At 48.0% G+C, this 24,849-nt stretch overlaps 2 protein-coding genes and 1 long non-coding RNA gene across 4 annotated transcripts; all 3 read right to left on the minus strand.

Moving 5' to 3' along the window:
• Positions 1 to 804: 804 nt before the first annotated feature.
• STARD7 (StAR related lipid transfer domain containing 7) lies at positions 805 to 12,156 on the minus strand. 2 transcript variants are annotated; one of them, XM_058859509.1, is made up of 8 exons: positions 11,835 to 12,156; positions 9,620 to 9,759; positions 8,328 to 8,377; positions 7,201 to 7,284; positions 6,181 to 6,263; positions 4,798 to 4,897; positions 2,617 to 2,701; positions 805 to 1,317 (listed from the first exon to the last, which is right to left on the minus strand). In XM_058859509.1, exons 1-8 carry the CDS (start codon positions 12,113 to 12,115, stop codon positions 1,184 to 1,186), a joined length of 957 nt encoding a protein of 318 aa, XP_058715492.1. In that variant the 5' UTR covers positions 12,116 to 12,156; the 3' UTR covers positions 805 to 1,183. The 2 variants fall into 2 exon arrangements, with proteins under 2 accessions (XP_058715492.1, XP_058715491.1); XM_058859508.1 differs by having other exon boundaries at positions 7,174 to 7,284; positions 11,835 to 12,155.
• A 5,036-nt stretch (positions 12,157 to 17,192) lies between these two features.
• On the minus strand, positions 17,193 to 17,621 carry LOC131589747 (uncharacterized). Its single transcript, XR_009279837.1, has 3 exons — positions 17,561 to 17,621; positions 17,322 to 17,481; positions 17,193 to 17,283 (listed from the first exon to the last, which is right to left on the minus strand). It is a non-coding gene; the product is annotated as an uncharacterized LOC131589747 (long non-coding RNA).
• Positions 17,622 to 17,773: 152 nt separating this feature from the next.
• Positions 17,774 to 23,376, minus strand: TMEM127 (transmembrane protein 127). The gene is made up of 3 exons (XM_058859519.1): positions 23,105 to 23,376; positions 20,512 to 20,676; positions 17,774 to 18,081 (listed from the first exon to the last, which is right to left on the minus strand). The coding sequence occupies exons 1-3, from the start codon at positions 23,331 to 23,333 to the stop codon at positions 17,774 to 17,776; spliced, it is 702 nt and encodes a 233-aa protein (XP_058715502.1). The 5' UTR covers positions 23,334 to 23,376.
• Between the last annotated feature and the right edge of the window lie 1,473 nt (positions 23,377 to 24,849).

Here is a 24,849-nt window from a genome sequence, read left to right on the forward strand (position 1 = left end):
ACGGGGCTGGATTAATTAAATCCGGAATTCCGAGCGCTCGTTAAGGGGAGGGGGCGTTAACGAGGGGCTGGGGGGGATCCGGGAATTCCCGCTTTTCCCAAATTCCCGAGGGTGACTGAGCCACAAATCCCAAAAAACCTGGGAATTCCGACCCCAATCCCAGGAATTCTGACCCCAATTCCAGGAATTCCGACCCAAATCCCGGGAATTCCAGTTCCAATCTTGGGAATTCCGACCCCAAGTCCTGGGAATTCCAACCCCAATCCCAGGAATTCCAATCCCAGTCCCAGGAATTCCGACCCCAATTTTGGGAATTCCAACTCCAATCCCCAAAAATCCAGACCCCAATCCTGGAATTCCGACCCCAATTCCAGGAATTCCAACCCCAATCCCGGGAATTCCGACCCCAAATCCCAGGAATTCCAACCCCAGTCCTGGGAATTCCGGGTTCCAATCCAGGAATTCCAACCCAAATCCTGGGAATTCTGACCCCAAATCCTGGAATTCTGGCCTCAAGTCCTGGGAATTCCAACCCCAATTCCAGGAATTCTGACCCCAATCCCAGGAATTCCAACCCCAGTCCTGGGAATTCTGACCCCAATTCCGGGAATTCCAACCCCAATTTCCAGGAATTCTGACCCCAATCCCGAGAATTCCAGCTCCAATTCCAGGAATTCCAACCCCAATTTTGGGAATACCGACCCAAATCCCAGGAATTGCAACCCAAATCCCGGGAATTCTGACCCAAATCCCAGGAACTCCAACCCCATTTTCCCCATCTTTATTCCCATTTTCCTGCGACAATTCCCGCTTTTCCCAAAGTTTATTCCCGCTTTTCCCACCGTTTATTCCCGCTTTTCCCACCGTTTATTCCCGTTTTTCCCACCGTTTATTCCCGTTTTTCCCACCGTTTATTCCCGTTTTTCCCACCATTTATTCCCGTTTTTCCCACCGTTTATTCCCGTTTTTCCCACGGTTTATTCCCGCTATCCCGCGCTTTTCCCCCCGGGAATTTTCCACAGAAAACACCGGAAAACCGGGATAGGGACGGGGGAGGGGAGGGATGGGCTCAGCTCCGCTCCGGGAATTCCCGTTTTTCCCGGGAATTTTTCCCGCCAGCTCCGGCTGCCTCTGGCTCCGTTTTTCCCGGGAATTCCCGTGGTTATTCCCGGTTTTCCGCGGCTCAGGCGTATTCCAGGCGAGCGGCTCCGCGCGGCTCCGGGCTCTTCCCGGGGCTCAGATAATCCCGAACTTCCAGCTCCATCTTCTTGGCCTTCAGCGCCGCCGAGTGCAGCTTTTCCAGGAATTCCGGCATTCCTGGGAATTCCCAGCGTTCCCGTGGGAATGGCGCTCGCCCTTCACCACTTTTCCCTCTTTTCCCGACGTTTTCCCCTTTTTTGCCGACGATTTTTCCCGGTTTTTTCACCCATTTTTCCTTTTTTCCCAATTTTCCTCCAATTTTCCCTCATTTTTTCCCTTTTTTCCCTCAATTTTCCCTTTTTTTTCCTCAATTTTCTCTCTTTTTCCCAAATTTTTCCTTTTTTTCTCAATTTTCTCTTTTTCCCCAAATTTTCCCTTTTTTCCCTCAATTTTTCCCAATTTCCCCCACTTTTCCCTCAATTTTCCCCAATTTTTCCCTTTTTTCCCCAATTTTTCATTTTTTTCTCAATTTTTCCCAATTTTCCCCCAATTTTCCTTCAATTTTCCCCAATTTTTCCCTTTTCTCCCCAATTTTCCCTCAATTTTCCCTTTTTCCCCTCGATTTTCCCTCAGTTTTCCCCAAATTTTCCCTTTTTTCCTCAATTTTTCCCAATTTCCCCCAATTTTTCCCTCAATTTTCCCTTTTTTCTCTCCATTTTCTCTGTTTTTCCCAAAATTTCCCTTTTTCCCCCTCAATTTTCCCCAACTTTTCTCTCAATTTTCTCTTTTTCCCCATTTTTCCTTTTTCCCCCCATTTCCCCCCAATTTTCTCTTTTTTTCCCTAATTTTTCCCTCAATTTTCTCTCTTTTTCCCAAATTTTCTCTTTTTTCCCCAATTTTTCCTCCCCCCAATTCCCAAAAAAAACCCCCCAAAAATCCCAAAAAATTCCAATAAAAATCCCCCCAAAATCCCCAAAAAAGTCCCCAAAAAATCGTCAAAAAATTCCACAAAAAAATCCCATAAAAATTCCCAAAAAATACTCCCCCAAAAATCCCATAAAAATCCCAAAAAATCCCCCCCAAATCCCCCAAAATTCCCATAAAAATCCCCCAAAAAATCCCCCCAAAAATCCCCAAAATCCCCCAAAATTAAAAAAAAAAATTCCAAAAAAATCCCAATAAATCCCAAAAAAATTCCTAAAAAAATCCCCCAAAATTCCCATAAAAATCCCCCAAAAAATCCCCCCAAAAATCCCCAAAATCCCCCAAAATTAAAAAAAAAAAATTCCCAAAAAATCCCAAAAAATCCCCCAAATTTCCCATAAAAATCCCCAAAAAAATCCCAAAAAAATCCCCCCAAAATCCCCAAAAAATCCCCCAAAAATCCCAAAAAATCCCCAAAAATCCCCGAATTCCCAGGGCTCCCGTCAGCCCCCGGAATTCCGTCATTCCCGGTGTTTTTTTGGGAATTCTCACCGCTGGACACCATCCAGCTGAGGCAGTAGCGGGGGAACACGGTCTGGGGGTTGTCGCTGTAGGTCAGCAGGTAATCGAATCCGTTCTGCAACGACATTCCCGGAAAATCCATGGAATTCCTGGGAATTCCCAACAATTCCCAAAAATTCCCGGCAATTCCTGACAAATCCCGGCGATTCCCAGCGATTCCCAACAATTCCCAACAATTCCCAGCGATTCCCAACAATTCCCAAAAAATTCATGGGAATTCCCGACAATTCCTGGCAATTCCCAGCGATTCCTGATATTCCTGGAATTCCCAACAATTCCCAGCAATTCCCAACAATTCCCAGCAATTCCCAACAATTCCCAAAAAATTCACGGAATTCCCAACAATTCCCAAGAATTCCCAGTGATTCCCGGCAATTCCCGATAATTCCCGAAATTCCCAATAATTCCCGGGAATTCCTGACAAATCCCAACAAATCCCGGCAATTCCTGACAACTCCCAGTGATTCTCGATAATTCCTGACATTCCTGGAATTCCCGACAATTCCCAACAATTCCTGACAATTCCCAGAATTCCCAACAAATCCCAACAAATCCCGGCAATTCCTGGAATTCCCGAAATTCCCGACAAGTCCTGACATCTCCTGACAATTCCCAACATTCCTGACATTCCTGGAATTCCCAACAATTCCCAACAATTCCCAACAAATCCCAGCAATTCCTGGAATTCCCGACAATCCCCAACAATTCCCAAAAATTCCCAAAATTCCTGACAATTCCCAATGATTCCTGACTAATCCCGGCAATTCCCAACAATTCCCGGGAATTCCCAGCAATTCCTGACATTTCCCAGCGATTCCCGGCAATTCCTGACAATTCCCGGCGATTCCCGACAATTCCCAAAAAATTCCCAAAAAATTCACGGAATTCCCGACAATTCCTGGCAATTCCCAGCGATTCCTGACATTCCTGGAATTTCCCTGGATTTCCCAGAATTTTCCCGGCATTCCCAGGATTTTTCCTATGATTTCCCCCAGGATTTCCTGGAATTTCCCAGGATTTTCCCTGGGATTTTCCCATGATTTTCCTGGATTTTTCCCAGGATTTCCCACAGGATTTCCCCAGATTTTCCCAGGTTTTTCCCGGGATTTTCCCAGGATCTCCCCTGGGATTTTTCCCACGATTTTCCCACAATTTTCCCGAGATTTTCCCGAATTTTTCCTGGGATTTTCCCGGATTTTTCCCAGGATTTCCCCCTGGAATTTCCCAGGATTTCCCCAGATTTTCCCTGGGATTTTCCCAAGATTTTCCTAGGATTCCCCACAATTTTCCCAGGATTTTCTCGTATTTTCCTGGGATTTTCCCGTGATTTTCCCGGATTTTTCCTGGGATTTTTCCCAGGATTTTCCCATGATTTTCCCAGGATTTTCCCGGATTTTTCCCATGATTTTCCCTGGGATTTTCCCTGAGATTTTTCCCATGATTTTTCCAGGATTTTCCTGGGATTTTTCCTGTGATTTTCCCAGATTTCCCCCAGGATTTTTCCCATGATTCCCCCTGGATTTCACAGGATTTTTCCTGGATTTTTCCCATGATTTTCCCACGATTTTCCCAGGATTTTCCCGTGACTTTCCCTGCGATTTTCCTGGGATTTTCCCCATGATTTTCCTGGATTTTTTCCCGTGATTTTGCCATGATTTTCCCGGATTTTTCCTGGATTTTTCCTGGGATTTTTCCCATGATTTTCCCAGAACTTTCCCAGGACTTTTCCCATGATTTTACCTGGGATTTTTCCCAGGATTTTCCTGGATTTTTCCCGGGATTTTCCCAGATTTCCCCCAGAATTTTTCCCATGATTTCCCCCTGGATTTCACAGGATTTTTCCTGGATTTTTCCCAGGATTCCCCACAATTTTCCCACGATTTCCCGGGATTTTTCCTGGGATTTTCCCAGATTTTTCCCGGATTTTTCCCAGGATTCCCCAGAATTCCCCCTGGATTTTTCCTGGATTTTTCCCATGATTTTCCCAGATTTCCCAGGATTTTTCCTGGATTTTTCCCATGATTCCCCCTGGATTTCGCAGGATTTTTCCTGGATTTTTCCCACGATTTTCCCTGGGATTTTCCCACGATTTTCCCACGATTTCCCGGGATTTTCCCGGATTTTTCCGGGATTTTCCCGGATTTTTCCCACCTCATCGAAGCCCCGGTGTGGCCGGATCACCATGTGCGATTCGTAGCTGCGCACCCGGACGTGCTCGGGATCCTCGGGAATTCCGGGATGTTCCACGGCCCTGCGGGAATTCGGGAATGGGAAAAAAAAACCCGGGAATCGCTCGGATTCCGGGAATTCCGGGGGGGGGTTGGGGTTGGGAATGTTGGGAATTCCATGGGGGGATTTTGGGGAATTTTTTGGGATTTTTTTTGGGAATTCGAGGATTTTTTTAGGGAATTCCAGGGGTCTTGGGAATTCTGAGGGATTTTTTTGGGAATTCTGTGAGGTTTTTTTGGGAATTTCAGGATTTTTTTTAGGGAATTCCAGGGGTTTTTTTAGGGAATTCCAGTGGGTTTTGGGAATTCCAGAGGGATTTTTTTGGGAATTTTTTGGGATTTTTTAGGGGGATTCCAGGGGTTTTTTAGGAAATTCCTGGGGTTTTTTAGGGAATTCCAAGGATTTTGGGAATTCCAGGGGGTTTTTTTAGGGAATTCCAGGGGTTTTGGGAATTCCAGGGGGATTTTTTTGGGAATTTTTTGGGATTTTTTTTTGGGAATTCTGAGGATTTTTTTGGGAATTTCAGGATTTTTTTTTAGGGAATTCCATGGGGGGATTTTTGGGGAATTTTTTGGGATTTTTTTTTTGGGAATTCCAGGGGTTTTTTTTGGGAATTCCAGGGAGATATTTGGGGAATTTTTTGGGATTTTTTGGGGGGAATTCCAGGGGGTTTTGGGAATTCCATGGGGGGATTTTTGGGAATTTTTTGGGATCTTTTTTTAGGGAATTCCAGGGGTTTTTTAGGGAATTCCAAGGATTTTTTGGGAATTTTATGGGGTTTTAGGGAATCCCAAGGAGTTTTTTTTGGGAATCCCAGGGGAGGTTTTGGGATTCCCGGAGATTTTTGGGAATGCCGGGGGGGTTCTTTTGGGAATTTCGTGGGGATTCTTGGGATTCCCGGGGGTTGTTTTTTCCAGGAATCCTGGGGGGGGATTTTTGGGAATGCTGGGGGGGATTTTTGGGAATGCTGGGGTTGTTTTTCCAGGAATGCTGGGGATTTTTGGGAATGCTGGGGATTTTTGGGAATGCTGGGGGGGATTTTTGGGAATGCTGGGGATTTTTGGGAATGCTGGGGGGGATTTTTGGGAATGCTGGGGATTTTTGGGAATGCTGGAGATTTTTGGGAATGCTGGGGTTGTTTTTCCGGGAATGCTGGGTATTTTTGGGAATGCTGGGGATTTTTGGGAATGCTGGGGTTGTTTTTCCAGGAATGCTGGGGATTTTTTCTGGGAATGCTGGGGATTTTTGGGAATGCTGGGGGGGATTTTTGGGAATGCTGGGGTGGTTTTCCCGGGAATGCCGCACCGGGACACGAGCACCATGAGGTTTCGGTCGCTGTCGACGCTGTAGCGCCGGACGTAAACGTAATCCCGGGAATACATCGGATACTGCGGGATGGCAGCGGATCAGAGACACCAGAGCCGAGCCCAGATCCCAGAGCCCAGATCCTGAATCCTGATCCCAGATCCCAAATCCTGATCCCAGATCCCAAATCCTGATCCCAGATCCTGATCCCCATCCCAGATCCCAGAGCCCAGATCCCAAATCCTGATCCCCATCCCAGATCCCAGATCCCGATCCCAAATCCTGATCCCAGATCCCAAATCCCAGATCCCAAATCCCAGAGCCCAGATCTCAGATCCCGATCCCGAATCCCAGATCCCAGCACCCAGATCCCATTCTAAATCCCAGATCCCCATTCCCAGTCCCCCCATTCCCAGATTCCCAGATCCCACTCCCAGCCCCCCAGTCCCATTCCTGATCCCATTTCCCATTCCCAATCCCTGCTCCCATTCCCACATTCCCCCATTCCCCCATTCCCAGATTCCCACATCCCATTCCTGATCCCAAGTTCCCAGATCCCATTCCCAGATCCCATCCCCGATCCCATTCCCAGATCCCCAGATCCCATTCCCATTCCCAGATTCCCAGATCCCCCCATTCCCAGATTCCCATTCCCCATTCCCAATCCCATTCCCAGATCCCCATTCCCATTCCCCATTCCCCTATTCCCAATCCCAGATCCCATTCCCAATCCCGGATTCCCAGATCCCCCCATTCCCAGATTCCCATTCCCCATTCCCAATCCCATTCCCGATCCCAGATTCTCAGATCCCGAATCCCATTCCCCATTCCCAGATCCCATTCCCGATCCCAGATTCCCAGATCCCGAATCCCATTCCCAATCCCATTCCCAGATCCCCATTCCTGATCCCAGATTCCCATTCCCAGATCCCAGATCCCATTCCCAGATCCCCATTCCCATTCCCCATTCCCGGATTCCCGCTCCCGCCTCACCGGGAACTGCGTGACCCAGTGGATCACCTCGGATCCCGAGGCCGGATCCCGCTCCACCACGTCCAGCTTCAGCACCAGCGAGTCCCACTTCTTCCGGTACTCCGTGTCCAGCTGGAACGGCCGGAAAATCCCGGAAAAAAAACGGGAAAAACGGGGGAAAAACGGGATCAGGAGAGCGGGAAAATCCCAGGAAAATCCTGGGAAAACAGGATCAGGAACACCGGGAACATCCTGGGAAAATCCCGGGAAAAACGGGATCGGGAACACCGGGAAAATCCTGGGAAAATCCCGGGAAAAAACAGGGAAAATCCCGGGAAAATCCCGGGAAAACGGGATCAGGAACACCGGGAACATCCTGGGAAAACGGGATCAGGAGAGCGGGAAAATCCCGGGAAAATCCCGGGAAAAAACAGGGAAAACGGGGGAAAACGGGATCAGGAACACCGGGAAAATCCCGGGAAAAACGGGGGAAAACCGGGATCAGGAGAGCGGGAAAATCCAGGGGAAAACGGGATCAGGAACGGTGGGAAAATCCAGGGAAAATGGGATCAGGGCAAAGGGAAAATCCCAGGAAAAACAGGATCAGGAACGGTGGGAACATTCTGGGAAAATCCCGGGAAAACGGGATCAGGGCAAAGGGAACATTCCGGGAAAATCCCGGGAAAATGGGATCAGGAACAGCGGGAAAATCCCAGGAAAAACGGGGGAAAAATGGGATCAGGAACAGAGGGAAAATCCCGGGAAAATCCCAGGAAAACGCGATCAGGAACACCGGGAACATCCCAGGAAAATCCCAGGAAAAACGGGATCAGGAACAGCGGGAAAATCCCAGAATTCCTGGGAAAACGGGAATTGGGAAAATCCCAAAATTCCAGTGAAAATTTGGATCAGGAAACTCCAGAATTCCAGGAAAAAGCGGGATTGGGGAACAGGGGGATGGAAAAAACCCCGGAATTTCCAGGAACGGTTGGGAAAATCCAGGATTGGGAATTTTCCGGGATTCCCAGGAAATCCCCGGGGTGGGTTAAAAAAAACCGGGAATTTTCCAGGTTTTCCTTGGATCCCGGTGGGAATTCCCAAAGATTTGGGATCCGGAGCCGAATCCCGGCCGGAATTCCAAGGATTCCCGAGGAATTCCCGGGATTTGGGCTCACCTGGACGTTGAAGAATTGCCGGGGAGTGACGTCGGTGTAGGAGCCGAAAACTGCGGAGAGAATTCCCGAAAATCAGCAAATCCCGGGAATCCAAAATCCCGGGAATCCAAAATCCCGGGAAACACAAAAACCTTTTTCCTGTTGTTTTTCCTGTTGTTTTTCCCAGGAATTCCTGTTGCTTTTCCCATTGTTTTTCCCGTTGTTTTCCCATTTTTCCCGTTATTTTTCCCATTGTTTTTCCCATCGTTTTTCCGGGAATTCCCATTGTTTCTCCCATTTTTTTCCCGTTGTTTTTCCCATTGTTTTTCTGGGAATTCCCGTTATTTTTCCCATTGTTTTTCCTGTTGTTTTTCCCGTTGTTTTTCCAGGAATTCCTGTTATTTTTCCCATTGTTTTTCCCATTGTTTTTCCCCTTTTTCCCATTATTTTGCCCCGTTATTTTCCTGTTGTTTTTCCCATTTTTCCCGTTATTTTTCCCATTGTTTTCCCGGGAATTCCCATTTTTCCCATTATTTTTCCTGTTGTTTTTCCTGGGAATTCCCGTTTTTCCAATTGTTTTTCCCATTGTATTCCCATTGTTTTCCTGTTGTTTTTCCGGGAATTCCCGTTGTTTCTCCTGTTATTTTTCCCATTATTTCTCCCATTATTTTTCCCATTTTTCCTGTTATTTTTCCCATTGTTTTTCCCGTCATTTTTACCGCTGTTTCTCCCGTCGTTTTTCCCGTTATTTTTCCCATTGTTTTTCCCGTTGGTTTTCCGGGAATTCCCATTGTTTCTCCCATTGTTTTTCCCATTTTTCCCATTATTTTTCCCGTTATTTTTCCCATTATTTTTCCCGCTGTTTTTCCCATTTTTCCCATTGTTTTTCTCATTGTTTTTCCCACTTTTCCCGTTATTTTTCCCATTGTTTTTCCTGTTATTTTTCCCATTGTTTTCCCATTGTTTTTCCCGCTGTTTTCCCATTTTTCCCGTTATTTTTCCCGTTGTTTTTCCCGCTGTTTTTCTGAGAATTCCCATTGTTTTTCCCACTGTTTTTCCCATTTTTCCCATTATTTTTCCCATTATTTTTCCCGTTATTTTTCCCGCTGTTTTTCCCATTTTCCCGTTATTTTTCCCATTATTTTTCCCACTGTTTTTCCCATTTTTCCCATTGTTTTTCCCGCTGTTTTTCCCATTTTCCCGTTGTTTTTCCCGTTATTTTTCCCGCTGTTTTTCTGGGAATTCCCGCTGCTTTTCCCGTTATTTTTCCCGTTATTTTTCCCGCTGTTTTTCCCGGAGAATTCCGCTCTCACCTCGGTACTGGAAGAGGGTGGATCCCGGGATGGGGCGGCGCCAGAGCCGGAAATGTTCCCGTTCCATGATCAATTCCCACGGCTGCTCCCGCTCCGGGAATTCCTCGGGATTCTCCAACTGCTGCAGCTCCTGCGCCGTCCTGCCGGAAATTCCGGAGGTTTGGGGGGGAAAAATGTCCGGGAGGAAAAATTCCTGAATTTTTATGGATCTGAGAGTTGAAATTCCCAAATTTTTATGGAGCTGGGAGCCAAAATTCCCACATTTTATGGATCCAGGAGCCAAAATTCCTAATTTTTATGGGCCTTGGGGTCAAAATTCCCAAATTTTTATGGGCCTGAGAGCCAAAATTCCCAATTTTTTATGGACACAGGACCCAAAATTCCCAATTTTTACGATCCTGGGAGACGAAATTCCCAATTTTTATGGATCTGAGAGTTGAAATTCCCAAATTTTTATGGATCCAGGAGCCAAAATTCCCAAATTTTATGAGCCTGGGGCCCAAAATTCCTGATTTTTATGGAGCTGGGAGCCAAAATTCCCAAATTTTTGTGATCCTGGCAGCCAAAATCCCCAATTTTTTATGGACACAGGACCCAAAATTCCCAATTTTTACGATCCTGGGAGACGAAATTCCCAATTTTTATGGATCCAGAAGCCAAAATTCCCAAATTTTATGGATCTGGGAGCCAAATTTCCCAATTTTTATGGGACTTGGGGTCAAAATTCCCAAATTTTTATGGACTTTGTGGTGAAAATTCCCAAATTTTACAGGCCTGAGCACCAAAATTCCCAATTTTTTTGGACCCAGGAGGCAAAACTTTTTATGGATCCAGAAGCCAAAATTCCCAAATTTTATGAGCCTGGGAACCAAAATTCCCAATTTTTATGGATCTGGGAGATGAAATTCCCAAATTTTTATGGATCTGAGAGGCAAAATTCACTATTTTTGTATTCCAGGGTAGAAAATTCCCAATTTTTGTGATCCCAGGAGCCAAAATTCCCAATTTGCAGATTTTCCCGGTGTTATTCCCGGTGTTATTCCCGTTCTTTTCCCAGTGTTATTCCCGGTTTATTCCCGTTATTCCCCGCTGTCATTCCCGTTATTTTCCCAGTTTATTCCCAGTATTTCCCCAGTGTTATTCCCATTATTATTCCCGTTATTTTCCCAGTATTTTCCCATTATTTTCCCAGTTTATTCCCGTTATTTCCCGGTGTTATTCCCGTTATTTCCCCGCTGTTATCCCGGTATTATTCCCGGTATTTTCCCATTTTTTCCCCGGTATTTTCCCGTTATTATTCCCGTTATTTTCCCTGTTTATTCCCAGTGTTATTCCCGTTATTTTCCCGGTGTTATTCCCGTTATTTTCCCATTCTTTCCCCGGTATTTTCCCTGTTCATTCCCAGTGTTATTCCCGTTATTTCCCCGCTGTTATTCCCATTATTTCCCGTTATTTTCCCCGTATTATTCCCGTTATTTTCTCATTCTTTCCCTGTTATTTCCCGGTATTTCCCCGTACTTTTCCCGGTGTTATTCCCGTTATTTTCCCGCTGTTATCCCGGTGTTATACCTGGTATTATTCCCGGTATTTCCCTGGTTTATTCCCAGTTTATTCCCGGTGTTATTCCTGTTCCTTCCCGGTTTATTCCCGTTATTTTCCCATTATTATTCCCGTTATTTCCCCGCCATTATTCCCGTTTTTTCCCCGGTTTATTCCCGTTATTTCCCCGCCATTATTCCCGGTATTTCTCCGGTTTATTCCCATTATTTTCCCGGTATTCCCCCGGTTTATTCCCGGTGTTATTCCCGTTCCTTCCCGGTGTTATTCCCGGTATTTCCCAGCGTTATTCCCGTTCTTTCCCAGTTTATTCCCGTTACTTTCCCGTTATTTCCCCGCTGTTATCCTGGTATTATTCCCGTTATTTTCCCATTCTTTCCCCGTTGTTTTCCCGTTATTATCCCGCTGTTATTCACGGTATTTTCCTGCTTTATTCCCGGTATTTTCCCGGTATTTTCCCTGCTGTTATCCCAGTTTATTCCCACTATTTCCCCGCTGTTATTCCCTTTATTTTCCAGGTATTTTCCCGTTCTTTTCCTGGCTTATTCCCGTTATTTCTCCGCTATTATTCCCGGTATTTCCCCGGTGTTATTCCCGTTCTTTCCCGGTTTATTCCCGCTGTTATTCCCGTTCTTTCCCGCTGTTATTCCCCTCTCACCTCCTCATCTCCTCCTCCTCGATCCTCCTCCCGTCCCACACGAACGCGGCCCCGATCGCCGCCATCACCGGCCCGGTGCCCCCGCCGGGGCCCCACCGGCCCCGCTGCCCTCCGGATCCTCCTCCCCCGCCGCCCCGAGCCCTCCGCACGGCGGCACCGAGCACGGGCAGCGCCGCCCGGCCCCTCAGGGCGGCTCTGGCCGCGATTCCGGGGCCGTTCCGGGCTCCTCCGGTGCCTCCCCCGGGCCCGCGGGCGGCGAGCGCGGCCAGCGGCCGCCACATGCCGGCCCCGCCGCGCCCCGCGCGTCGCGCTCCAAACGCGTCATCACCGCGCGCCGCGCTCCCATTGGCCCGGCCCACCCCGCCCTCCGCGCTGATTGGTTGATCCCACAGGAAGCCACGCCCGGCGGACCGGGATACCGGAAGAGACGGCGGCGCCCGGTTTAATGCGTGGCAACGCCCCCGGTACGGCCGTTATGGCGCCCGGCGGTGCTTGAAGGAGCGGGGAGGTTCCCGGGGCTCGGCGCCGCTCCCGGGACACGCGGCCGTTACGCTCCAGGCGCCGCCGGTGGCTCCCTCCGCGGGCCGCCATTACCGCCCCCCCCTCCCCACACGCACACGCAGCGCGCGCCGCTCTGCGATTGGTCAGCGCGGCCCCGCCCCGAGTGCTGATTGGCTGGGAGGAGGAGAGGCCACGCCCACAGAGAATGGGCGGGAAGAACGAGGGGGCGTGGCCTAAGGGGCGTGGCCTCAAGGGGGCGTGGCTTGCGCAAAACGGGCGGGCAAATAAAGGGGCGTAGTCGAAAGGGGGCGTGGCTTATGCAAATTAGCGGTAATTCGATTGGGTGTGGCCAAAGGGGGCGTGGCTTATGAAACTGGCGATTAAAGCAAGGGGCGTGGCCAATGGGGCGTGGCTTATGCAAATTAGCAGCGATTCGAGGGGGCGTGGCCTAAGCGGACGTGGCCAAAGGGGCGGGGCTTGTACGAAGCCACGCCCCCCGTGGGGGCCTTTTGGGATTTTTTGGGGGAATTTTGGGGTTTTTTGGGAGGTTTCGAGGCGTTTTTTGGGGTCTGGGGGCTGCGGGGGATTACTGGGGGGCTTTGGGGGGGTCATCGGGATTTTTTGGGGGATTATTGGGATTTTTTTTGGGAATTATTGGGATTTTTTTGGGGAATAATTGGGATTTTTTTGGGAGGGATTATTGGGATTTTTTTGGGAGGGATTATTGGGATTTTTTGGGGGGATTATTGGGAATTTTTGAGGGAATTATTGGGAATTTTTGAGGGAATTATTGGGAATTTTTGGGGGAATTTTTGGGGGAATTATTGGGAATTATTTTGGGAATTATTGGGAATTTTTTTGGGATAATTGGAATTTCTGGGAGGATTTTTGGGATTGGGGACTCAGGACAAATTTTTTGGGATCCAGGAAAAATTTTTTGTGATCCAGGACAGATTTTTTCCCAAAAATTCAATTTTTCACAGATTTTTATTCTCGCCCTCTTTGCATAATCCAGGGGGAAAATCCCGAAGCTTTTCCCGGGATTTTTGATTTTTTCCAGGATTTTATTTCATTTTTTCCAGGATTTCCATCCCAGGGGAAGCTCTTGCATAGCCAGGGGTGGGGGAAGGAAAAAAAATGGGAATAAAAAGCAGGAAAATCGGGATAAAATCGGGATAAAATTGGGATAAAATCAGGATAAAATCGGGATAAAATTGGGATAAACTTGGGATTTAGGAGGAGCCGGATCCTGGGATTAAAATTCCCGAAAAATTCAGGAATTTCCCTCCCAAAAGAAACCTTTGAGCCAAAGAATTCCAGGAATTGGAAAAAAATTCACAATAATTTCGTAAAAAAAATTCTCAATAATTCCCTCAAAAAATTCCCAGTAATTCCCAAAAACAATTCCCAAAAATTCCCAGTAATTCCCTAAAAAAATTCCAATAATTCCCTCAAAAAATTTCCAATAATTCCCTCAAAAATTCCCAATAATTCCCTCAAAAAATTCCCAATAATTCCCTCAAAAAATTTCCAATAACTCCCTCAAAAATTCCCAGTAATTCCCAAAAAAAAATCCCAATAATCCCCCCAAAATTTCCCAATAATTCCCTCAAAAAAATTCCCAATAATCCCCCAAAAAATCCCAATTATTCCCAAAAAAAATTCCAATAATTCCCTCCAAAATTTCCCAATAATTCCCTAAAAAAAATTCCCAATAATCCCCCAAAAAATCCCAATTATTCCCAAAAAATTCCAATAATTCCCTCCAAAAATTCCCAATAATTCCCTAAAAAAATTCCCAATAATTCCCTCAAAAAATTCCCAATAATTCCCTCAAAAAATTCCCAAGAATTCCCTCAAAAATTCCCAATAATCCCCAAAAAAATCCCAATAATTCCAGGAATGGGAATTTTCTTGGGAATTCCAATCCTTACGGAGATTTTTTTTCCTGGTTTTTTTTTTTTTTTTTGGTTTTGGCCCCAAAATTTCCAGGATTTGTTTAAATTAAAGCAGAGGGGGAAAAAAAGGGAATTTTTTTTGGTTTTTTGGGAGACCGAAATTCCCAAATTTTGCGGGATGAGGGATGGGATGATCCCAAAAAAAAACCCCAAAAACCCCAAAGGCGGATCCTGGAATTCCCAAATCCGGGAATAAAGTGCAGAAATGTCCGTGGGGGGAGGGGAATTCCCGGATTTTTTTTAAATAGGGGGGGGATTAAATATTCCCGTGGGAAAAGGGGGGGGGATCCCAAAGTTCTTGATCCAGGGGGAATTCCAGATCCCAAAGTTCTCATTCCATGGAAAATTCCAGATCCCAGAGTTCTCATTCCATGGAAAATTCCAGATCCCAGAGTTCTCATTCCAGGGGGATTTGGGGATCCCAAAGTTCTCGATCCATGAGGAATTTCAGATCCCAAAGTTCTCGTTCCAAGGGGATTTGGAGATCCCAAAGTTCTCATTCCACGGAAAATTCCAGATCCCAGAGTTCTCATTCCAGGGGGATTTGGGGATCCCAAAGTTCTCCTTCCATGAGGAATTTCAGATCCCAAAGTTCTCATTCCAAGGGGATTTGGAGATCCCAAAGTTCTCCTTCCATGAGGAATTTCAGATCCCAAAGTTTTTGTTCCACAGGGAATTTGAGATCCCAAAGTTCTTGATCCATGGAGAATTCCAGATCCCAAAGTTCTCATTCCAAGGGGATTTGGAGATCCCAAAGTTCTTGATCCATGGGGAATTTCAGATCCCAGAGTTTTCATTCCAGAGGGATTTGGGGATCCCAAAGTTCTCAGTTCATGGGAATTCCAGATCCCAGAGTTCTGATTCCAGGGGAGTTCCAGATCCCAAAGTTCCCATTCCATGGGGAATTGTAGATCCCAATGTTCTGATTCCACAGGGATTTGGGGATCCCAAAGTTCTCATTCCAAGGAGATCCCAAAGTTTTTCATTTGTGGGGATCCCAAAGTTCTCAGTTCATGGGGAATTCCAGATCCCAAAATTCTCAGTTCATGGGAATTCCGGATCCCAAAGCTCTCAATCCCTGGGGATCCCAAAGTTCTCATTCCAGAGGGATTTGGGGATCCCAAAGTTTTTGACCTGTGGGGATCCCAAAGTTCTCAGTTCATGGGAATTCCGGATCCCAAAGCTCTCGATCCCTGGGGATCCCAAAGGTCTCAGTCCATGGGGAATTCCAGATCCCAGAGTTTTCATTCCAGGGGGATCCCAAAGTTTTTGATCTGTGGTGATCCCAAAGTTCTCAATCCCTGGGGATCCCAAAGTTCTCAGTTCATGGGGAATTCCAGATCCCAAAGTTCTCATTCCAGGGGGATTTGGGGATCCCAAAGTTCTCAATCCCTGGGGATCCCAAAGTTTTCAATCCATGGGAATCCACCTGGGGAATCCTTCCCTGGGAGAGCTCCTGGATCTCTCCTCGTCCTCCTCGCTCCCATCGGGATCACGCCGGGATCGAGGGGAATCCCTGGGATCTGCCCCGATGGCGCCTTCCTGAAGAGTTCCCAGGATCCACCCAGACCAATCCTCTGCTGGAGGAGCTCCCGGGATCCACTCAGAGAAATCCATCCCTGGAGAAGTTCCTGGGATCCACTTGGAGAAATCCATCCCTGGAAAAGCTCCTGGGATCTGCTCCAAAAAGTCTTTCCCGGGAAAAGTTCCTGGGATCTTCCCCGACAGCTCCTTCCTTGGGGGAGTTCTGGGATCCACTCAGAGAAATCCATCCTGTGAAGAGTTCCTGGGATCCACTCACAGAAATCCTTCCCTGGAGAAGTTCCTGGGATCTCTCCAGACCAATCCTTCCCAGGAAAAGTTCTTGGGATCCACTTGGAGAATCCTTCACTGGAAGAGCTCTGGGATCCACTGAGAGAAATCCTTCACTGGAAAAGTTCCTGGGATCCACTCAGACCGATCCTTCCCAGGAAAAGCTCCTGGGATCTCTCCAGACCAATCCTTCCCTAGAAAAGTTCTTGGGATCCACTTGGAGAATCTTTCACTGGAAAAGTTCCTGGGATCTCTCCAGACCAATCCATCCCAGGAAAAGCTCTTGGGATCCACTCAGAGAAATCCTTCCCTGGAAAAGTTCTCAGGATCCACTCAGACTGATCCTTCACTGGAAAAACTCTTGGGATCCACTTGAAGAATCCTTCCCTGGAGAAGTTCCTGGGATCCATTCAGACCAATCCTTCCCAGGAAAAGTTCTTGGGATCCACTTGGAGAATCCTTCACTGGAAAAGTTCCTGGGATCCACCTGGAGAATCCTTCCCAGGAAGAGCTCCTGGGATCTCTCCAGACCAGTCCTTCACTGGAAAAGTTCCTGGGATCCACTCAGAGAAATCCTTCCCAGGAAAAGTTCTCGGGATCCACTCAGACTGATCCTCCACTGGAAGAGCTCCTGGGATCTCTCCAGACCAATCCTTCACTGGAAAAGTTCTCAGGATCCATTTAGAGAATCCTTCACTGGAAAACTTCCTGGGATCCACTTGGAGAATCCTTCACTGGGAAAGTTCCTGGGATCCACCTGGAGAATCCTTCCCAGGGAAAGTTCCTGGGATCTCTCCAGACCAATCCATCCCAGGAAAACCTCTTGGGATCCACCTGGAGAATCCTTCCCAGGAAAAGTTCTCGGGATCCATTTAGAGAATCCCTAACGGGAAAAGTTCCTGGGATCCACTCAGAGAAATACTTCACTGGAAAAGTTCCTGGGATCTACTTGGAGAATCCTTCACTGGAAAAGTTCCTGGGATCCACTCAGAGAAATCCTTCACTTGAAAAGTTCCTGGGATCCACTTGGAGAATCCTTCACTTGAAAAGTTCCTGGGATCCACTTGGAGAATCCTTCCCAGGAAGAGCTCTGGGATCTCTCCATACCAACCCTTCCCAGGAAAAACTCTTGGGATCCACTGGGAGAATCCTTCCCAGGAAAAGTGCCTGGGATCCACCTGGAGAATCCTTCCCAGGAAAAGTTCTTGGGATCCACTCAGACTGATCCTCCACTGGAAAAGTTCTCGGGATCCACTCAGACCGATCCTCCACTGGAGAAGCTCCTGGGATCCACTCAGACCGATCCTCCACTGGAAGAGCTCTGGGATCTCTCCATACCAACCCTTCACTGGAAAAGTTCTTGGAATCCACTCAGACTGATCCATCACTGGAAAAGTTCCTGGGATCCACTCAGACCGATCCTCCACTGGAGAAGCTCCTGGGATCTCTCCATACCAACCCTTCCCTGGAAAAGTTCCTGGGATCCACTCAGACTGATCCTTCCCTGGAAAAGTTCCTGGGATCCACTCAGACCGATCCTCCACTGGAGAAGCTCCTGGGATCTCTCCATACCAACCCTTCCCAGCAAAACCTCTCACCCTCCACCAGAACCCCCTTCCAGCCCCGTCCCCAGCAGATCCCAGCAGATCCCAGCAGATCCCGCCGGGATCAGGGCGTGTAGGCGGGCGGCGGCTGGAACTGATTGACCACCTCGTAGTCGGGCCCGTAGGGCTCGGCCTCCTCCATCTCCGAGAGCAGCTCCAGCGCCTGCTCCTCTTCCTCGCTGGGGTAGTGCCGGAGGAGATTGGCGGCCGTGGCCAGGATGGAGGCGCCGCCCGCGCCGGCCACCAGGTAAAAACTGACGGCGAAGGTGACGAACACCTGAGAGCCGTGGTACTTCTTGTGCTGCTGCTGCTGCGCCAGGAGCAGCTCCGACGCCCAGTAGCAGAAACCGATCACCGTGGCGCACTGCAAAACTGGGGAAAACGGGGGGAAATTGGTTAAAAACATGGTAGAAATGGTCAAAATTGGGAAAAAATGGGTTAAATTTGAGAAAAATGGTAAAAAATGGGTCAGGTTTGGGGTCTGGGAGCAGCTCCGAGGTGAGGAACAGAAACCGATCACTGTGGAGCACTGTAGCACTGAGAAATGGGGAGAAATTGGTTAAAATGGGAAAAAATGGGGAAAAATGGGTGAAATTTGGGAAATAATGGGTTAAAACATGGGAAAAATGGGGAAAAAATGGGTCAGGTTTGGGGAAAAATGGGTCAGGTTTGGGGTCTGGGAGCAGCTCCGAGGCGCAGGAACAGGAACCGATCACTGTGGAGCACTGCAGCACTGAGAAATGGAAAAAATTCATTAAAAACATGGAAAAATGGGTTAAATTAGGGAGATAATGGTTAAAAATGGGTTAAATTGGGGAAAACCCATGTGAAAAATGGGTTAAATTTGGGGGAAAAGGGTAAAAAGTGGGTGGGGTTTGGGGCGGTTGGCGGCCGTGGCCAGGATGGAGGCGCCGCCCGCGCCGGCCACCAGGTAAAAACTGACGGCGAAGGTGACGAACACCTGAGAGCCGTGGTACTTCTTGTGCTGCTGCTGCTGCGCCAGGAGCAGCTCCGACGCCCAGTAGCAGAAACCGATCACCGTGGCGCACTGCAAAACTGGGGAAAATGGGGAAAAAATGGGAAAATTTGGTTAAAAACATGGTTGAAATGGATTAAATTGGGGAAAAATGTGTCAGGTTTGGGGTCTGGGAGCAGCTCCGAGGCCCAGTAGCAGAAGCCGATCACCGTGGCGCACTGCAACACTGAAAAATGGGGAAATTTGGTTAAAAACATGGTTAAAATGGTGAAAAATGAGAAAAAATGGGTTAAATTTGAGAAAAATGGTAAAAAATGGGTCAGGTTTGGGGTCTGGGAGCAGCTCCAAGGCCCAGTAGCAGAAGCCAATCACCGTGGCGCACTGCAGGACTGAGAAATGGGGAAAAACGGGGAGAAAATGGCTAAAAACGTGGTTAAAATTAGTTAAATTGGGAAAAAAATGGGTTAAATTTGAGAAAAATGGGTCAGGTTTGGGGTCTGGGAGCAGCTCCGAGGCGCAGGAACAGAAGCCGATCACCACGGCGCACTGTAGCACTGAGAAATGGGGAAAAATGGGAAAATTTGGTAGAAATGGGCAAAAATGGGAAAAAACCTGGTTAAAATGGGTTGAATTTGGGGGAAAATGGGTTAAATTGGGTAAAAATGGGGAAAAAATGGGTCAGGTTTGGGGTCTGAGACCCAGGAACAGAAACCGATCACCGTGGCACACTGCAGAACCAAGAAATGGAGAAAAATGGTAAAAAACATGGAAAAATGGGTTAAATTTGGAGATAATGGTCAAAAATGGGTTAAATTGGGGAAAAACGGGTTAAAAATGGTAAAAAATGGGTTAAATTTGGGGGAAAAGGGTAAAAAGTGGGTGGGGTTTGGGGCGGTTGGCGGCCGTGGCCAGGATGGAGGCGCCGCCTGCGCCGGCCACCAGGTAAAAACTGACGGGGAAAAATGGGAAAAAATGGGAAAAAATGGGGAAAAATGGGAAAAAACATGATTAAAATGGGTTGAATTTGGGGGAAAATGGGTTAAATTGGGGAAAAATGGGTTAAAACATGGGGAAAATGGGTTAAAACATGGGAAAAAGCATGGAAAAAATGGGTTAAATTGGGTAAAAATGGGTTAAAACAGGAAAAAATGGGAAAAATTGGTTAAATTGGGGAAAAATGTGTTAAATTGGGATAAAACATGGAAAAATGGGTTAAATTGGGGATAAATGGGTTTAATTTGGGATAAAACATGGGGAAAATGGGTTAAATTAGGGAAAAATGGGTTAAATTGGGATAAAACACGGAAAAATGGGTTAAATTAGGGGAAAATGGGTTTAATTTGGGATAAAACATGGGGAAAATGGGTTAAATTAGGGAAAAATGGGTTAAATTGGGATAAAACACGGAAAAATGGGTTAAATTGGGGATAAATGGGTTTAATTTGGGATAAAACATGGGGAAAATGGGTTAAATTAGGGAAAAACAGGTTAAATTGGGGGAAAATGGATTTAATTTGGGATAAAACATGGAAAAAATGTGTTAAATTAGGGAAAAATGGGTTAAATTGGGATAAAACATGGAAAAATTGGTTAAATTGGGGATAAATGGGTTTAATTTGGGATAAAACATGGGAAAATGGGTTAAATTGGGGATAAATGGGATTAATTTGGGATAAAACATGGGAAAAACGGGTTAAATTAGGGAAAAACGGATTAAATTGGGGAAAAACGGGGAAAAGCAGGAAATGGGTATTTTTGGGGCCCAATAAAGAGAATTTTTTTGGGATTTTTTGGGATTTTTTGGGATTTCTCTGGGATAACCCCACCTGTGAGGATGTGGGCGAAGGCGTAGCGCCGCGTGATTTTCAGCGCCGGGTGTTTGGGTCCGAAGACGTCGAGCAGGAAAGCGCCGAGGCTGCAGAGAATTCCCAGGAAGCAAAAAGCAGCAATAACCCGGAGCAGCAGCACAGTCTGTGGGTTCATACAGAAATCTGGGAGAAAAACGGGAAAAACGGGAAAAAACGGCGTTGGCGGGAGCGAAAATATCATTTTTCAGCAAAAAATGTGATTTTTTCCCCCAAAAACGCCCCAAAAATCGGCTTTTTCAGCCAAAAAAATCGGTTTTTACGAGGAAAAAAATCTCCCTAAAAATCCGTTTCTCCACCCAAAAAAAATTCGGGAAAATTCAGATTTTTTGCCCCAAAAAATCCTCTCAGAGCAAAAAAAATTCCCTAAAATTCCGTTTCTCCACCCAAAAAAATCGGTTTTTACGAGGAAAAAAATCTCCCTAAAAATCCGTTTCTCCACCCAAAAAAAATTCGGGAAAATTCTGATTTTTTGCCCCAAAAAATCCTCTCAGAGCAAAAAAAATTCCCTAAAATTCCGTTTCTCCACCCAAAAAAATCGGTTTTTACGAGGAAAAAAATCTCCCTAAAAATCCGTTTCTCCACCCAAAAAAAATTCGGGAAAATTCTGATTTTTTGCCCCAAAAAATCCTCTCAGAGCAAAAAAAATTCCCTAAAAATCCAATTCTTCACCCAAAAAAAACTCGGGAAAATTCTGATTTTTTTTCCCCAAAAAATCCTCTCCAAGCAAAAAAATTTCCCTAAAAATCCAATTCTTCACCCAAAAAAATTTGGGAAAATTCTGATTTTTTGCCCCAAAAAATCCTCTCCTAAAATCTGATTTTTCAGGGAAAAAAATCCCCAAAAAAACCCTCTGATTTTTTTCCTTTAAAATTCACTTTTCCACCTTGAAAATTTGATTTCCCACCAAAAAAAAAAAAACTCGAGGAAATCTTCCGCAAAATTTGCTTTTTTTGCCCCAAAGAAATCCCCCAAAATTTTATTTTTCTTTTGAAAATAATTTCAGTTTTCAACCCCAAAAAAATCCCCCAAAATTCGGTTTTTCCAAGCAGAAAAATTTGATTTTTCACCCCAAATTTTCCTCTCCCAACCCCACCAGGGCCAAGGGAATGGGAATGGGAATAACTGGGAATAAATGGGAATTAATGGGAATTAATGGGAATAACTGGGAATTAATGGGGATAAATGGGAATAAATGGGGATAAATGGGAATAAATGGGAATGTGAATGGGAATAAATTGGAATAAATGGGAATAAATGGGAATTAATGGGAATAATTGGGAATTAATGGGAATAAATGGGAATTAATGGGAATTAATGGGAATAAATGGGAATGGGAATAAATGGGAATTAATGGGAATAAATGGGAATTAATGGAAATTAAGGGGAATAACTGGGAATTAATGGGAATAACTGGGAATTAATGGGAATAACTGGGAATTAATGGGAATAACTGCGAATAACTGGGAATTAATGGGAATAAATGGGAATAAATGAGAATAAATGGGAATAAATGGGAATTAATGGGAATAACTGGGAATAGGAATGCTAATAAATGGGATCGGGAATGGGAATAAATGGGAATAACTGGGAAATAACTGGGAATAAATGGGAATGGGAATGGATGGGAATAAATGGGAATAAATGGGAATGGGAATGGGAATGGGAGAGGAAGGAGTTGGAAAGGGAAGGAGGGAGAGGGAAACAGAGGAGAATGGAGGGGACAGAGGGGACAGAGGGGACAGGAGGGGACAGAGGGGACAGAGGGACAGGAGGGGACAGGACAGGACAGGAGGGGACAGAGGGGACAGGAGAGGAGGGGACAGAGGGGCACAGTAGGATACGGAAAGGTTCAGGAGGCTCAGGAAGGTTCAGGAAGGTCCAGGAAAGCTCAGGAAGGTTCAGGAATGTTCAGGAAGGTTCAGGAAGGTTCAGGAAAGCTCAGGAGGGTTCAGGAAGGTTCAGGAAGGTTCAGGAAAGCTCAGGAAGGTTCAGGAGAGCTCAGAAAGGTTCAGGAATGTTCAGGAAAGCTCAGGAAGGTTCAGGAATGTTCAGGAAGTTTTGGGAAGGCTCAGGAATGTTCAGGAAGTTTCGGGAAGGTTCAGGAATGTTTAGGAAGGTTCAGGAATGTTCAGGAAGGTTCAGAAAGGCTCAGGAATGTTTAGGAAAGCTCAGGAAGGTTCAGGAAGGTTCAGGAATGTTCAGGAAGGTTCAGGAAGGTTCAGGAATGTTCAGGAAGGTTCAGGAATGTTCAGGAAGTTTTGGGAAGGCTCAGGAATGTTCCGGAAGTTTCGGGAAGGTTATGGGGAGCTCAGGAATATTCAGGAATGTTCAGGAAGGTTCAGGAAGGTTCAGGAGAGCTCAGGAAAGTTCAGGAATGTTCAGGAATGTTCAGGAAAGCTCAGGAAGGCTCAGGAATGTTTAGGAAAGCTCAGGAAGGCTCAGGAATGTTCCGGAAGTTTTGGGAAGGCTCAGGAATGTTCCGGAAGTTTCGGGAAGGCTCAGGAATGTTCCGGAAGGCCCAGCAGGCTCCCCTCGGCGCCCCGGGGCTCACCGCGGAGCAGCTCGGGTTTGACGAATCCCAGCACGTCGGCCACGCCGAGCTCCTGGCGCGCGCAGGTGCCGCCGTGGATGCGCAGCCAGGCCGGCTCGGCCAGCGCCGTGCACAGCGCCGTGATGGCCAGAGCCCCCGGCAGCGCCGACGCCAGGCTGCGCTCGGCCTGCTTCGGAACCGCCGCGCCGCGACGGCCACGCCGAGAGCCCGCAGAGCCCGACGCGTACATGGCCACGGACAGGGGGACACGGACAGATGGACAGAGGGACTGAGGGACAGAGGGACAGCGGGGACAGGGACAGCGGGATAACGGGATAATGGGGGCAGGGACAGAGGGATAACGGGACACCGGGACAGGGATAACAGGATAATGGTACCGGGACACCGGGATAACGGGACAGGGACAACGGGATAACGGTACCGGGACACTGGGTTAATGGCACCAGGACACCAGGACACCGGGTCAATGGTACCGGGACACCGGGATAACGGGACACCAGGACACCGGGTCAGGGACAGCGGGACACTGGGACAGGGATAACGGAGTAACGGGGACAGCGGGACAACGGGTCAATGGCAGCAGGACAATGGGACAGGGACAGAGGGACAGAGGGACAACGGGGACAGGGACAGACGGACAGCGGGATAACGGGGACAGGGATAATGGGATAACGGTACCGGGACACCGGGTTAATGGCACCGGGACACCGGGATAACGGGACACCAGGACACCGGGACACCGGGTCAATGGCACCGGGACACCGCGTCACTGGGACAGCAGGACACCGGGACAAGTGGGGCAGTGGGACACCGGGACAGGGACAGTGGGGTCACGGTACCAGGACACCGGGTTAATGGCACCGGGACACCGGGACACCGGGACAGGGATAACGGGACAGGGACAGCGGGATAACAGTACTGGGACACCGGGACACCGGGACAGAGGGACAACAGGATAACGGTACAGGGACAGCGGGGACAGCGGGATAACGGGATAACGGGACACAGGGTCAATGGCACCGGGACACCGGGACAACGGGGACAGCAGGACAGGGGGAATGGGTCAGGGACAGCGGGACAGGGACAGAGGGATAACGGTACCGGGACACCGGGACACCGGGACAACAACAGCAGGACAGGGGGAATGGGAGAACGGGATAAGGGGACAGGGACACCGGGATAACGGGACACCGGGTCAATGGCACCGGGACCAGCACCGGGACACCAACACCGAGCAGTGACAGCCGCTCCGGGACACCGACACCGGTTCCGAACTCCGACACCCGCCCCGGACCCCAACACCCGCTCCGGGACACCGGGACCGACCCGGGCACCGGTACCGGGTCACCGACACCCGCCCCGGGATAACCGGTACCGACCCGGGCACAGGTACCGGGTCACCAACACCCGCCCCGGGATAACCGGTACCGACCCGGGCACAGGTACCGGGTCACCAACACCCGCCCCGGGATAACCGGTACCGACCCGGGCACTGGTACCGGTTCCGGACCCCAACACCCGCTCCGGGACACCGGGACCGACCCGGGCACTGGTACCGGGTCACTGACACCCGCCCGAGACAACCGGCACCGGGTCACCGACACCCGCCCGAGACAACCGGTACCGACCCGGGCACTGGTACCGATTCCGGACCCCGACACCCGCTCCGGAACAACCGGTACCGGCCCTGGGATCCCCGCCACCGGCCCCGCGCCCCCGGCACCGATCGCGCTCGCTCCGAACCC

Source organism: Poecile atricapillus, chromosome 29 (genome assembly GCF_030490865.1).
Source record: "Poecile atricapillus isolate bPoeAtr1 chromosome 29, bPoeAtr1.hap1, whole genome shotgun sequence".
Classification (NCBI taxonomy): domain Eukaryota; kingdom Metazoa; phylum Chordata; class Aves; order Passeriformes; family Paridae; genus Poecile; species Poecile atricapillus.